Source organism: Stenella coeruleoalba, assembly GCF_951394435.1.
Source record: "Stenella coeruleoalba genome assembly, chromosome: 14".
Lineage (NCBI taxonomy): Eukaryota > Metazoa > Chordata > Mammalia > Artiodactyla > Delphinidae > Stenella > Stenella coeruleoalba.
The window spans coordinates 72,562,345-72,578,048 of NC_137160.1; the positions used below are offsets into that span (position 1 = coordinate 72,562,345).

General features: G+C 50.3%; 1 protein-coding gene across 1 annotated transcript in view; it reads left to right on the top strand.

Annotated features, from left to right (window-relative positions):
• FAM222A (family with sequence similarity 222 member A) overlaps window positions 1-15,704 on the top strand; it is a 56,092-nt gene that overhangs the window by 21,040 nt on the left and 19,348 nt on the right. Inside the window, exon 2 of the mRNA XM_079942587.1 lies at window positions 7,478-7,609. Within this exon, the coding sequence (XP_079798713.1) occupies window positions 7,528-7,609 (82 nt within the window). The 5' untranslated portion in view covers window positions 7,478-7,527. The remainder of the gene's footprint in view (window positions 1-7,477; window positions 7,610-15,704) is intronic.

The window sequence follows — 15,704 nt, forward strand, 5'->3', positions numbered from 1 at the left end:
CAAGGCCAGACTTAATGGATAAAGCTGGGATTTAGTTAAGAGACAAAGCTCAGGCATCTGGCTCTGAAGCCTGGGACACAATACTGTCACCCTCCTTATGAGGCAGGGGGGCTGCCCCTTTGTCTTGACAGCCCCTAAGCTAGGTAGGTCGGCTCCATCAAGGGTACACTTGTCACCCTGCCTTGTAATCGCCCCTCTGACGCGCACACCCCTCTCCTGGCATCTGCCTCAGCATCTAGCACAGGACCTGGCACGTAGTAGGTGCTTAATTTGTCCCGTGGTCATCTCTGTAGGTTGGAGTGCTGCCCAGGGCAGATCACGTCAAGGTAGTTCCCATGGCGACCGACAGCTAGGCTCCCAGGCTCCGCCCCGCCCCTTTTTCCAGGGTGCCTGAGCTGGGAGCTGGCCATGGTGCTGAACGGCCTGGGGACCGCCGCCCACCCCAGCCCGCAGCCCTGTGTCCCAGTCGGATACGTCCTGAGCCCCGCCTTGCCCTAGCTCCCTGGGCCAACCTCTCGCTCATCCTCCCTTCGTGAGAGGGTTTCCTGAGGGCCTACTGTTCACAAGCACTGGTCATGGCACCGTGAACCCATGGAGAAGGGATCGGGGAGAGCCGCTCGGGGCACTCCAGTTATTCATCAAACATTTATCGGGCATCTCGTGTGTCTCCAAGAAGCCTTTGAGGAACCTGGGCTTCAGGTGAATGCTGAGTAGAATTTCAAGGGCTTCACGCAGAAGGGGCTGCATGGGCAAAGGCTTGCAAGTGTGCAGGTGAGAGGCATGTCTTGAGGGATGCCTGCCTCTGGACTCTGCTGCCCGCCATCCAGAACTCGTGGCTGGTGGTTCACTCTTTGGCCTCCCCTGCAGCCCAGAGCCACCAGCATCTGTGGCTCCAGTGGTCTGCCCAGGGTAGGGCCCAGACAAGGTGCTAGAAACTATGAGTGAGGATTAAATGGAGGGGTGCTGTCCCCCAGGCAGGAGGCTGGCATCTCTGTCCTAGGAACAGAGGGAGCCAGGTTTTGCTCAGTGGCCAGATTCGCATTTTAGAGAGACCTCGAGCCTCTGGGGGTGGGGATCGATGCAGTGGTAATACTTGGCAGTAGATGAGGCCTCCTCTGGAAGGGGCCAGTGCCCTCCCCCTCCCCCAACCTTAAAAAAAAGAAAGTGAAACTCCCCTTTCTGGTGCTGCAGCCCAAATGGCAGTGGGAAATAATCACTTTTCACAGGCCCCTTTATCCACAGCCAAGCCCTGCGCCAGTTTAATCAGCAGTGCCAGTGTGACCTGGAGATTCCCGGGCTTGAGAGATCAGGAGAGGGGTTAAAGAAAATTACCCTGCCTCCTCCATGCTAATGCAATCTCTAACCAGATCTGCCTAGCCGCAGCTCAAATTGCTTTTTAGATTAACATTTAATTATTAACAGGGTCCCCTGGAAGGCCTCGGGCTCGGGCTTGGAACGGGAATGGGGGAGGGAGCAGCAGGAGGGGGTGGGGGAGGGCTTCTACTCTGGCTGCCTTGCGGAGAGAGTTGGGGTGGGTTGGAAGGGGTAGGGGAGAGGGGGGTCAGGAAGGGAGTGAGAAAGGAGACAGCAGGGAGGAAGAAGGGAAGCGTCAGGATAGGAAGGCAGATGGAGTGAGCGACAGCCATAGAGACAGGAGTGAAGGACAGACAGTGGATCCACCCATCGTGGGGGAAGGGTTGTGCACCCAGGTTCCCTATGGCAGTCTCGGGCAAGGGCCCCTCCACCCTTCTCTCCTGGCCAAGGGCAGGCAAACCCTGCCCCTTGTGGTTTAGGGGGCCCTGAGCTTTCTGAGTATTTGTGCTGGCCTGGCTCATGGTGGTGGGGACCCATCCAGAGAAGGATGCCGGTACTCAGGGCCACACAGCCAGGATCCGACCCAGCTCTTCCAGGCTCTCCATCCAATGCTCATTCCCCTCCCCAGGCCCTTGGCCTTCTGCCTCTACTTCAAATTCTTCCCTGTATTTGGGGGCAGGCTCTGGGGCCAGGACAGGGTGAAGGAGAGCAAGGCTTCAAGTGCAGCCCTGGGGATGGAGGTGAGAACTGGGGGGCGGGGGGGGGAACTCCTGCCCTCTCCCCGTGAAGGTTGTGAGGCCCTGGGAATAGCACGCTTCTCCTTCGCCTGTTTTTAGGGAACTCAGAGTCCCGACTGTCCACTCAGCACTTAACGTGCGGGTTTTACCAGCTTCCTGACTCAACATTCCAAATCCCTCAAGAGCAGACTACATCTAGAACCCACCCTATGTGGACTCAGCCCTGTGTCTTGCACACAGGTAGTGCACTGGATTGTGTTTGAAAACCACATGGTAACATCCCCTGAAAGGCCCTCCTATGATCAGCTGGGCCACTGCCCGTCAGGTTTCAGCAAGGGAAACTGAGACTCAGAGAAGGGCTGTCGCTTCCTAAAGGTCACTCAGCCAATCAGAACCCTGGTGCTTGCCCCCTGCCAGGCAGGTGCGACCCTAAGGCCTCCGGGGCTGGCCCTCTACTGTGAACTTCTAGTCCCGTTGGACGCAGGGAAGGCCTCACATGACCTTCTCCTCCAAGCCACAGCGGGTCTTTGGCCTTGAGTGGAGCCACAAAGGCCAGAGTAGGGAGCTCCAGGGAGGAGGGAAGGATGGGGGCTGGCAGCGGCACCGCTCATGGCCTTCACAGGGTCACAGCCTCCTCCTGCTGTGCAGCCCAAGTACGTCCCTGCATTCCACGTGCTCCAGGGCCAGCCCAGTCTGGTGAGGGGCAGACTGCTGACCTGCAGGATACATGGGGGAAAGTCCTGCCCACCTGCCACTTCAGAGCAATATTGGAGGCCGGAGGGAGAGGCCAGGGAAGTCCACTTTGAACAGGCTGGCCTTGGGAGTAGGCAGTCACTTCCGGTTGGATATTCTGTTTTGGCAGGATGTTCTCACCGATTTCCATACTCCCAGCGTATGGCATGGGGCTGGCCCCCAAAAGATGCTCAGGGAGTGTTTGCTGCCTGAATGAATGAATGAGTGAATGAAGGGCTGGGTAAATGACAGCTGCCTTGAAACAGTTCCCTCCTGGAGGCAGGGCCTTGCTTTCGCCACCTCTGTACTGTTCTGCTCACGCAAGCCTCTCGCGTTGTCCTCCATGAGTGTTTATGGGATGAGTAGGTGGATTCCTGAGAGTCCCTCTTCCTCCTCTCCCTCCTCTCATCTCCCTCTCTGTGACCCCAGCCCCTCCTGGAGTAGAACCAAAGACTTGGGCACCGGGGAGAAGCAGGACTTTGCTTCTGGAGCCAGGGCTGGAGGCCGTACGGTGTGGAGCCGTGTTGACACCCTCGGGCTCTGCCACCCAAAAGCTGTGTGACCTTGGGCAGATTACTTCTGCTCTCTGTGACCATTTCCTAATCTGTGAAATGGGGCTAAAAACAGAACCCACCACAGCAGCTGCTAGGAGGATGCTGTGAGATACAACAGACAGGATGCACACGGGGCGTGGCACAGAGGAAGCATTCAGTCGATGTGCACTGCTACTATTAGCAGAAACACGCGTATTGTAATTTTCAAGCTCCCTGTTCCCACTGGCAGCGTGGGGGGTGGCTCCCCAACACCCTCTGCAGCCGGACAGGCTGGGAGAGATGACAAAAGGCGGGCAGGGCCAAAGGCCCCAATTCCCTGTTCTTTTAATAAAAATAAAGACAGCCTTTAGACATCCTTCTGCTGTGCATTGTTCTGCCAAGGCGAGCAGCACAGACTCAGTTCCTCCTCGGACTTGGAAAGTTCCTTCCTTTCTTTCCCCTCCCCTGTCACATTTTCTTTATCTAAAGCCTCAGCTATGAAAGGGCATATCGACAGCTGGGGGCGTTATCTGGTGGAGGGGACCTTTTCCTAGGGGTGCTTCCGAGATAAGGCGTCTTATCAGCCCCCACGTCAGGGACGGTGCCGAAGCATTCTAATCATTGAGGCTTGCGACATTTCCCCCCTCCCCCCTTTTTTATTATTAAAGTCACAAAAGACCTTGGGCTTATAAACAGCCCGATTTACTGATAGGGTTTCAGAATGAGCAGCGCTCCCAGGATGGTCCCTGGCTGGGGGAGTAATGAGCTGGGGCGGGGGCTCTGAGGGGCCGGCTTTCTGCAGATGGGATGATGCCAAGCGGGGGGCGGGGGGTGGGTCATGGGAAGATCATGAGTGTTTTAGGCACCTGCTCCAGTCCTGTCTCCAAGCTTGCTGTGTGACCTTGTGCAGGACGCTTGGCTTCTCTGGGCCTCTATCACTTCATCTGACAATAACTGATTCATTAATTTAGCCATTCATTCAACACCTATTTATAAAGTGATTACTCTTTGCCAGGCATTGGGGAGAAAGAGACAAATAAGACATGGTCCTTGCCCCTGAGAAACTCACAGTCCAGTGGAGAAAGACAGACATGAAAATTGGCAATTACAACTCTGTGTGATTAGGGCTGTGAGGGGGGATGCCCAGAGGAGGGGAGCCAGAGTCTGAGTTAAAATGGATCACGTGGCGGTGCTGTAGGCAGAGGGACCAGCACAGGCAAAGGTTTGGAGGTGGGAGGCTGCCAGGCTGGAGGGAGCGCTAGGAGGGAGCTAGGAGAGATGGGGGTGGGAGGCGGGGAGGACAGGTCATAGCGGCCTTGAGGGCCAGGTAAAGGAGGTTAGGCTCTACTCTGGGACCAGAGAGAATTTTTATGGCCAAAACCAGGGCTCTGTTTTGTTTGTCTTGTTTGCAGATGATGTGGATGATACCGAACTGGCCCCTGCCCACGTCCCACGCTGGAGCCGCCCACCTGCCCCAGCAGCAGGCACAGGGCTCCTGGGAGGATGGGCAGTGGGTTGGGGGGATTGGGGGTGTAGAGAGAGAAATCGCTCCTCTCCAAGTGAAGACAGCCTCTTAGGCTGCGGATCCTCCAGGGGCGAGGGATGAAATGATCCAGGTGGCTGCACCAGAAAAGCTGAGCTGAGGCCTTCACGTGGATACCGTCTCCTCTGGGGGCTCCTCTGTGGTCCCCTGGGCTGGGCCACGTGGCCGCTCAGCTCCCAGAGCTGCCCGGTCGTCCACCATCCGAGCACTCGGAAACCAGAGCCCTGCTGGGAGGGCAGCTGATGGGGTCTAGAGAGGCCCCAGAACAGGCAGCCTACCCCTCACCCGATTAGCACTGCAGTCCCAGCCTGCCCTTTTCAGCTGAAAAGCGTGCTGGGGTGCGTGGCCCCTGGGGAGGGGGGGCGCTGGAGAGGGGCTGGGCTTCTGGGCCCCCAGCACCTGGTGAAAGGCCAGAGGTGGGGAGGACCTCCCAAAGTGGGGCTGGGCTTGGCCAGGACCCTGGAGAAAAATGACCTGGGAAGGATCATGGAAGCGCTATTACAAGGCCAGAGAGGGGCAGTAGCTCCCCTGGGGTCACACAGCAGGCACTGGGGCAGGGGAGGTCCCAGGCTTCCAGCCCAGGTTTCCTCCGTGTGCCAGGTGGCTGGCCTCCCTCCTTCCTGGCCCAGCGCTGCCCCAGCCTGTGGGGAGCAGTGCAGCCCAGTGGAGAGGGGGCAGGTTCACCCTGTCACTGTCTGCTGGGTGGCCCCGGGGAGGGTGCTGCCTCCCTCTGGCCTGGGTTTCCCCATCTGTGGAGGGAGAGTGGCTGCTGCTCTGGGCTGGAGCAGGGGGAGGGGCCGGGCTGCCAGGGTCAGCACAGGCCTCTTACCTTCCAGGTGGGCACATGATTGTGCGTGTCCGTGCACTTCCCGCGTATGCTGAGAGGTGCCAGAGGAGTGTGTCATTCGGGGTGGGCGAGGGTATGACAGGGTGTGCCCACCTTCAGGAAAACGTATGCAGCGAGCATGTCCGGGATGCATGTCCACGTGTCCCCAGGTGTCCAGGGGGGCCAGCTGCCCCCATGTGTACGGGTGTGTCCCAAAGGGCCCCAGCATGGCCCGCTCCCGCTGTCCGCGTCCCCAGGGAGCGGCGCCTCGTTCCCGCAGTCAAGGGCTTTCATCCCTGCAATAGCCCTACTTCATTCCCTTTTTAAACTGTATAATTTCTGCCTGATTGTAATGGCATATTTTAAAATTACCAGAAATCAAAGCCAGGAAGTGGATACCAGATCTTTCATTGCATCGCTGCATTAAGGCTGGCGACTGGGCGCGTGGCGCATGAGAACCACCGACCCTCCCCCATCCACCCCCACTTTCTCTCTCTTTTTTTTTTTTTTTCTGAGACAGTAATAGGAGAAAATTGGTTTTGAAACTGAATAAAAGTCCCTTTCAGAGTAAATCATTTCTTTCAGGCTACCTTTGCTGAAAGTAAAATAGAGCATAATGAAAGGTGGGTACGTGATTGTCTTTCATTTACCGGGAGTCCAGGACAGACAGGAGGCTGCACCCGTCTCGGGGAAATACAAGATTGGAATAATTGCGCCGTAACAAGGAGCTTGTTGTGAAATTAGTATCTTAAGAAAGTAGTGAAAAAAGGCTTTTCCTCATGAATACTTCATTATTAGAAGAAAGCGGCAGAATTTAGGGCTCCAGACACCTGTTTAGTGTTAAATAACTTCTCTTTCTTCCCCTTCAACACACCCTCCCCTCCGCTTTCTTCTTTTTTCAACCCAGCCCAGCTTGGTGGCTCAGGCCTTGGCAGTGGCGGTGGTGTGGGAGCAGGACAGGGTGGGCATGGGGCGCCCAGGCTGGGTGGACATCAGTAGTGTCCAGGGTTGAGCCCGCCTTCTCCTTACCCTGACCCTGGCAGGAGACCTCCCACCCTCTCCCCATCCATCCAGGGCAGGCTGTGTCACCCTGCCCCTCGGGGGCTCTGGGTTCTCGGAAAAGTGGGTTCTGTGAAGATAAAGATGCTCGTTTCTGTGTGAATCTGGGTGAATGAGCACAGGTGGACCTGTGTGGAGCCACATCTGAGCTGCTGCCCATGGGGGACCTCGCCCCAGCCTGGCAGAGCTGCCCTGGGTGGCCCTGCCCTTTCCGTTCGGAGTAGGGCACTCGGTCAGGGGGCCGTGATGGCCCTCGGGGCCTGGGCTCAGGGCTCAGCACAGGTCACCTCTGGTTCTCCCGGGGACACCATCCCGGGCATCTCCCCTCCAGGGGCGCTGTGAGAAGTCTCCAGGCCGGGGATGAGGGCAGACCATCACCTGAATAAGTGGGGACACCCATTCGCCCACTGGCCATTCCCGGGCACCCTTCCATGTTGGTTCCCAAGATGACCGGATGGGGTCTTTGCCCTTGATGAGCTCAAGGCTGAAGGTTGGGGGCGGGGAGGTTGGTACGGATTTGCTGGCAGGCGGTTACAAGAGAGCTGGAGGCCACCACTCTTGGAAGGATGGCCTGCTGGGGGAACACGAAGGGGGAGAGGGTCTGAGCAGGCCTGGGGGCGTCAGGAAGCCCCCTGGAGGAGGTGGCCCACACAGTGAGCAGGGCTGGGCGGGGAGGGGGGGAGGTGGGCACAGAGCAGCCCCGGTGACCAGCGCCTCCTCTCCCTCCTCACAGGGCCCCTGCCGCAGAGCGCGTCCCCCCCACCGCGGGCCCCCAGCTCAGCCATGCTGGCCTGCCTGCAGAGGACCCAGAACGCCCCCGGCCAACACCTGGCCTGCCCGACAAAGAGCCTGGAGCTGCGCAAGTGTGAGTGACACGCCCTCCTTATGGCCCTAGCCCCACCCCTTCCTCTGCCCACCCCGCAGTCCACGGGGCTGCCTCTCTCCTGGACACACCAAGCTTTCCCCACCTCGGGCCCTCGCAGGGCAGCTCCCAGGCGGGGAAAGCCGTCCACGCTCCGGCACATCTGCCCACCACCACCCTGCTTTGGACCGTCCGTGTTCTCCCAGGCCTTTGCCCAGGCTGTGCTGCCTCCCTGGGGCCCCTCCCCACTCCCTTGGTCTGGCTGACTCCCACTGGGTGTGACCTCCTCCCCAGGAGCCTTCTCTGACCACTACCAGCACCATGGCCCCGACCCCAGCACTTCTTCTGTGACCTGACTGTGTGTCCTGTCTCCCTCTGCATCAGCAGAGAGGATGACGGGGAAGCAAACACAGCCAGCCCTCGAACAATGTAGGTTTGAACTGTGCAGGTCCACTTACAGGTGGATCTCTTTCAGTAGTAAATAGTACAGTACTACAGGGTCCGTGGTTGGTTGAATCGCAGATATGGAGGAATCGAGGATATGCGGGGCCAACTGTAAGTTATGCCTGAATTAACCACCACGTTGTTCAAAAGTTCACTGTAGTCCTGAATGGGATCCCAGCTTGCGGCCTGAATTGCTGGGTGATCTTGGGCATGTCTTTTCCCTCTCTGGGCCATTAGGGAGCTGGACTTGGTAACCTCCAAGGGTCTGTCCTCCTTTACCATCCAGGACAGGGCTCCCAAACCCTCTGATCTGATTATTTTTAACCACCATAGGTTGTTTGGTGTTTTTTTTTCCCCCAAGTATTTAGACACATTTAAAAACGGAGAGGTTTGTATAAAAATCTGGATGTAGTGTGTCTCGAACACAAATCAGAGGATCTGGTAACATAAGCCTGTGTTCCTGTCCTGTAGCTATTGGTTAGAATGTAACTATTGCCTCTTTAAAGGGGACACCCATCTCCAGTTCACCACAGTCCCCACCCTTTCCTATTGCCTCTGTCCTATAGTGCAGGAGTGGTTGCCATTTACAGTGTTTACGTTGTTGCTTTTTGCTTTTTTAATATGTATTTTATCTTCAGACATGGTAATATACTCACGTGGTCCAGTATTCAAAAGGAATAAAGGGGTGTAGAGATAAAACTCCTCCTCTCCCCGCTGTTGTGTGTCCTCTCAGAAGACGTTTTATGCGCATCCCAGCAAATGTGTGTATATACATATTTTATCCACTGTCCTACCCCTCACTTTTTCACTTAGCAGTATATCCTATATGTCAGCCTCTAAAGAGCTTCCTCATTCTTTTGCCATATAGTTTTTCATAGCACGGATGATCCATAATTTATTTGACCAGTCCCCTAAGAAGAACATACCCAACCTGTTGCCATTACAAGCAATGCAGCAACAAACTCTGTCACTGGGTATGTCACAAAGGTGTGAATAAAACTACAGCATAAATTTCTACAAGAAGAAATACTGGGTCGAAGGTATGTGCTTTTGTAATTTTGATGGATGTGGTTTGACTGACTTATCTCTTCATCTCCCTGATCTATTTTTCTCATTGGGTTTTGTCCTTATTAATTTATAGGAGCTCTTTGTATATGATGGAATTAGACTTCTGTCTGCCATATGAATTGCAGATGTTTCCCCCAAATTGTCATTTGTCTTTGATTCTGCCATGGACGAGTTTTTTGAAGTATGGCCTTTGGATTTTGTGTCATACTTAGAATGTCCTTTCTCATGCTGAGATTATTTTTAAAAATAAAAAAAAAGGTGTCCCCAGGGATTCTTCTAGTTCTTCTCTGGTTTAATTTTTAAAATATACGATCTTTGATTATTTGATAATTTATCTGGTGCAAAGTGTGGGGTATGGATGCAAGTGTATTCAAATATCAGTGCAATACTGTTTTCATTGTTGTAGCATTATAACACATTTAAACATTTTTAATGGCTTTACTGAGATATTATTCACGTACCGTACAACCCACCCATTTGAAGTGTACCGTTCAGTGGTTTTAGTGTATTTACAGAACTTTGCATCCATCACCACAGTTCATTTTAGAGCATTTTAATCACCTCAGAAGAAATCCCTTACCCACTCCCTCATCCCCCTGGCTCCTCCCTTCTCTATAGATTCCCCTGTTTCGGACTTTGCTAGGAAGGGACTCATGCAGTATGTGGCCTTTTGTGACTGGCTTCTTTCTCTCTGCATAGTGTTTCAAGGTTCATCCATGCTGTAAGCATGTGTATAAAACATTTTAATATTTGCTGGTGCTTCTTATTCACCATCCTCTTATGCAGAAATTCCTTGGCTGTTCCATTAGTTTTCTGTCTGGACTGTAGAATCAACTTATCTAGGTAAGAACAAAATCCTGTTTGGGTTTTTACTGGGATTGCATGCAATTTATAAATTAGGAAGAAATGACATTTTTATGATGTCTTTCCCTCCAATAACATGATCTATACCTTTCTGTTTGTTCAGACTTTCTTTTATGTCCCTCAGGAATGTTTTAGTATTTTCTTCATTTAGATCTTACACATTTTTAAAGTTTCCTTCCTCTGGAAAGTTAATTTTTTTGTTGTTGATAAATTTATTTATTTTTATTTTTGGCTGCCTTGGGTCTTCGTTGCTGCACGTGGGCTCTCTCTAGTTGCGGCGAGCAGGGGCTACTCTTCATTACGGTACGCGGGCTTCCCATTGCGATGGCTTCTCCCATTGTGGAGCACGGGCTCTAGGCGCACGAGCTTCAGTAGTTGTGGCGCACGGGCTTAGTTGCTCCGCGGCATGTGGGATCTTCCTGGACCAGGGCTCGAACCTGTGTCCCCTACATTGGCAGGCGGATTCTTAACCATTGCACCACCAGGGAAGCCCCTTGCAAGTTTTATACCTTGATTTCTTTGTCTTATTTATTAGTGTTGTCTACTATCCCTGGCACAGTGAAAAATAATAGTGGTGACAGTAGACATTCTTGCTTTGTCTTTGCCCTTGAGAAGTTTCTAGGATTTCCTCATTACACAGAATGCTGGTTTAGGGGCAGATATTTTATCAGGTTAAATAAGTGTCCATCTATTCCTATTTTATTGAGAACTTTAAAAATCAAGAATGGAATCTGAACTTTACCAAATGACTTTTCAATGTCTGTGAAACTGATCATATGGGTTTTTACTTTGTTCTTTTAATATGAATAATGATATAGATTTCTTTATATTGAACCATCCTTGCATTCCTGGTTGGTTCCCACGTGGTCATGATAAATATTACATTATAACATACCATAGAATTGGATTTTATATTTTGTTTAGGAGTTTTGCCTCAATTTCATCAGTGAGAATAGTCTTTAGTTTTCTTTTTTTGGAACAGTTTTTGTTGGGTTTTGCTATCAGTGTTACATTTGCTTCATAAAGACAATGGAGGCTTTCCTTCTTCCTCTGTGCTTTATAACAGCTTAAGTAGAAGTGGATTATCTGTTCTTTAAAGATTGTTTGATCCTTCATGAAGCAGTCTGGGCTAGTGTATTTATTTGGGAGATGGAGGGCTGGGTAACTCTGAGATAATGTTCTCTATTTCTTCTGTAATGATTGATCTAATTGTTCTTGAATGAGTTTGGTAAATTATGTTTCTCTAGAAAAGTACCCATTTTGAATTTATTTGCATGAGGTTGCACAAAATAAATTCTTTTAAGTGATTACTTCACCCTTGTTTCTTATATTGTATATTTTGTGTGTGCTCCCCTCCGCATTTTCTTGATTAGGTTAGTTAGCTAATGAGGTTATCTACCCCCCTTTCCCAAAGAACCATCTTTAGGATCCATTTATTAGTAATTACCCTTTTCTGGTGCCTAATTCATTAATTTATGCATTTATCTTTATTAAAATCTTCTTCCTGCTTTCCTTTTTAAAAAATGTCTTGAGAGGCTTAAATCTTTATACTGCTAAACAAGAAAAAAAGGAAACTTAAGGCTGTGAATTCTCTCAGCACTGCTTTAGCTGTATCCTGTAGGTTCTAGCATGTGTTTTTATTATCAGTATTTTCTAGATAACTTTACAACTTTGGCTTTGATTTCTTCTTCTTTGGCTTCAGGCTCATTTGAGTTCCATCTATCCACCCAGGTAGTAGGTGCCTTTGTATTTTGTTATTTCCCGTTCTATTGCATTATAATCAGAGAATGCTATCTATGATTTCTACTTTTTTGGACTTTAGTGAAGTTTTCTTTGTGATATAATCTCCGGTGATTTTTGTGACTTTTTATGGGAATTTGAAAAGATGTGGCTTTGTTTCCGGGATTCAGAGTTTGGTGTTAACCAGTTATATCTACCCTGTTAATTACATTAGTTAGGTCTTGTGTATCCAAGATGCAATGGAATTTAATGCACAGGTATTAGTACCTTAAATCTCCATAGTGAACTGCATCCTTCTTGGCTGTATTTAATACTTTTTGGCCTGGATTCAATCTTACCTATTAAGATGGTAACTGCCTATTAAGATGCTTTTTTTTTTTTTAAGATGCTTTTTTAATTCACATTTTTCTTGAAACCTTTGCCAGTCCTTTTATTTCAACCTTTCTGAATTACTTTGTTTAGATGTGACTCATATAATATAGAGTTGAATTAAGCTTTGTGATCCAATCTGAATGCCTTTTAAAAAATTTTTAATAGAGTTTAGGCCATTTACATTTATTGATATAACGGATGTCTGGTATTAGTTCAGTCATGCTGTGCTTTGTTTTAATTGCTTTGAAAAGTCTTTCCCTGTGTGATCTAAGTTCTCTGCTTTGTGTACCTACTACTCATAGGGAAGGCTGCTGTTCTTGTTCTAGTGGTGCAGCATTAAATAATCCCCTAATTTTTTTATCTCTTTGTAACAGCATCTATTCCATCTACCCTAAAATGAACAAAATGATGAAATTAGTGTATTTCCTTTTTCTCCCTACAGCACTTTCTCAGCATTCACTTCATCCTTTTAAACCTCTATTAACTGACATCAGCTTTAAATATCTTTTGATCCCAGCTATTAAGAATGAGGACACCTGTGTACTTATACTACTGTTCCCCTCTTTCCCCATCCCCTCTCTTCTTAGTGATACCATTACTTTACTCCTAGGGCTTGTGATGTTAACATCTGGTTACATCACCACACTCCCACAGTTCTATCCATCTCAGTCTCCTAGATAAACAGGGTCCATGCTCATCACCAGTTCTTTTGCCTTATTTTTCCACCATCTGAAGTTGCCCTTTAGTCTATGGCTTAAGGCCTCCTGTGAACAACACCCCTGGAATTCCCGCACATTCAGAATGGTCTGTCGACTTTCTACTTGAATGAGCAAAAAAATAATTCCTGGGTCACTTTGTTTCCTTGAGGATTTTTGTAGACCCTGTTCTGTTCTTTTCTTATGTTGAATGTTGCCATGGAGAAGTTGAAGCCTGAGCCCTCCTCCTTTATATTTCATTTTGATCTTTCCACATCTTTCATGCCATTGCTTTACTAGCCTGTGTCTTGAGATTGACCCTTCAGAGTCTGTTTCTCCTGGAAACAGTCTGTGCCTTTCGACAGGCAGTTCCAAGGCTTGTATTATTTCACTTTCCTTCTTTTGGGGGCTCTAGTTAAGCACAGATTGGCTGTCTTTTGCCCATCTTCCCTATGTACCCTCTTCTAATTATGCCTTTCTGACTCCCTATTTCCCTTTCATTTTGATCACTTTTCATCCTGTTTTCTATGACTTTTTTTCTCCCTGTGCTCATTCCATTTCTCCTTTCATAGTAAGTTTTTTCCTCCTACTCTTTGCATTTCTGCGTTATGAAAACAGTTGCTTACTACATTGTTTCCTTCACAATGAAATATTTGGCCATAATCTTCATCTCTTCTGTGGCCACATTTTTCTGATGGGAAGTGTTTATTTGCCAACCATTACTTATAACTTGCCTTTCCTTCCCTTTTCTTATATATTTTGATTAGGTCCTGTGCTGGTTCAATTTTGATTACTTGCCTCTGGAGGGTATTTCCAGAAAGACAAGGGGGACCTAAGATGTTATATCAACATCCTCAGAACTGAAGGTCCTCTGAGGGTGTTCTTTCAGAGATAGGGGTTTACAGAATACATGTCTGCCTCATCAAAAATAGAACAATGACAGATAATCTGGAAGGGCCTTCGGTTCCAAGGAAAAATGTTTTTCATGCACAGCCCCCTTCCCTCCTTTACATGGCCTCCAGGGAGAACACGTTCTCTTTTATAAAATTGGATACTTCACTGAATAGATTGTCCGTGGCACATAATTCAGAAGGCATGAGAATTTACAGTGAAAAATAACTCTCCTTCCCAGAGGAAACCAGCATTAGCAGTTTCTTAAATACCCTCCTGAAAAATGCATGCACGTAGGAGGGGCAGTAAATACCTTTTATGTAAACATTTGCACCCCGACATACTTCTCAGCTCCTTGCCTTTTTTCTTACCGATGTGTCTTGGAGATTATTCCTCACCTGACAGAAAGAGTACCCTCGTATTCCATTGTACAGATGAATATAACATTTTAACCATCTCCCTGTTGATGGACATTTAGGTTGTTTCTAGTCTCTTGCTATTCTGAACGGTGCTGTAATGAACATCAACTTTGTACACGTACGTATATCTGTGCAAAAAATTCTTCCAGGGGCTTCCCTGGTGGCGCATTGGTTGGGGGTCCGCCTGCCGATGCAGGGAGCACGGGTTCGTGCCCCGGTCCGGGAGGATCCCGCGTGCCGCGGAGCGGCTGGGCCCGTGGGCCGTGGCCGCTGGGCCTGCGCGTTCGGAGCCTGTGCTCCGCAACGGGAGAGGCCAGAACAGTGAGAGGCCCGCGTAACGCAAAAAAAAAAAAAAAAAAAAAAAATTCTTCCAGGGTGGGCTTGCTGGCTTAAAGGATCTGTGCATTTTAACCTCTGATTGCCACTGTCCAGGTGCCAGTGTTTCCTGCCTTGCCCTCTGCTGCCAACTGGCTGGAGATAAGGGCTGGGCACAATGACCTGGGCCGGTCCTTCCTTCCTGCCTCAAGGCCGGAACTAGAGAATGTGGAGGGCCACCAAGGATGTCCTGCTTCCCCTGCCCACTCAGACCCTTTGACATCTTTGCACTTATTGGAAAAGACACTGACTCTGCCTGTAACTGAAGAGCACAGGAGAGAGGGCGGCAAGAAGGGAGATAAGCAAATTGAATTGGGTGCCCTGCTGCCTGGTCAAGGCCTGGAAAGACTCCCGGGCATTCAGGCCTAGGCTGACCCTCTTGTCCCTGTGGCCCCCAGGCAGAACCGAGACAGGAAGGGCTGGCCCTGAGCTTTGTGACCAGACCTCGGGCTATGCTGTTTCTCACTAAGGGAGAAAGGTCTCGACTGGGCCACATGTAGCGTGACCTTGGATGAGTCAGTTGGCCTCCTGGGGCCTGCATTCTCCCTTCTGTAAAGCAAGGGGTCAGATCAGATGGACTTAAGAAGCCATCCAGCTCTGACCATCTGTGATAATAATGTCAAAAAACCGGTGGGGAGAAGACGTGGCCTGGTCTGAGCCCCCCCTCCCTCTTCTTCCTGTGAAATGGGATCAGCGCTGCCTGACTACACTGGGCTGCACGAGGACTGACCTCCACAAGCGCCCAGAACATAGTCAGTGAACCAGAAATGGCTGTTTACCTCTCTAGGACCTGAGGTCAGGCAGGTGGCCGAGCCGGGGGTACGGGCAGCCACGTGTCCAGGAGCCCAGGTGGCTGGCTGTTGTAGCCTGTTCCAGCTAACCGGAGAAAGTGACCTGGAGAAAAAGAAAGGGAAAAAGATGTGGCGGGAGGCAAAGTCCATCCCCCTTCCCTACCTCAGGCCTAAGATCTTGGGCTACTCCCAGCTGGGTAGAGTCCCTGGGTCCCAAACAGGACCCACCCATCCCTGGGACAGAAGCCTGTTCTCAGCTGCTCAGGACTGTGCCCCTAATAAATATTTGACTTTCTCATCATGGTTTTGATACACAAACTTTGAGTCACACGCCGCTAAAAGTATGGGCCAGGCAGAGAGGCACCATGGGGGCTTGGCTGGTGCAGGGGTAGACTCAGGGACCTGTCATCCAGGGAGGGAGGGGCCGTGGCAGCTACCC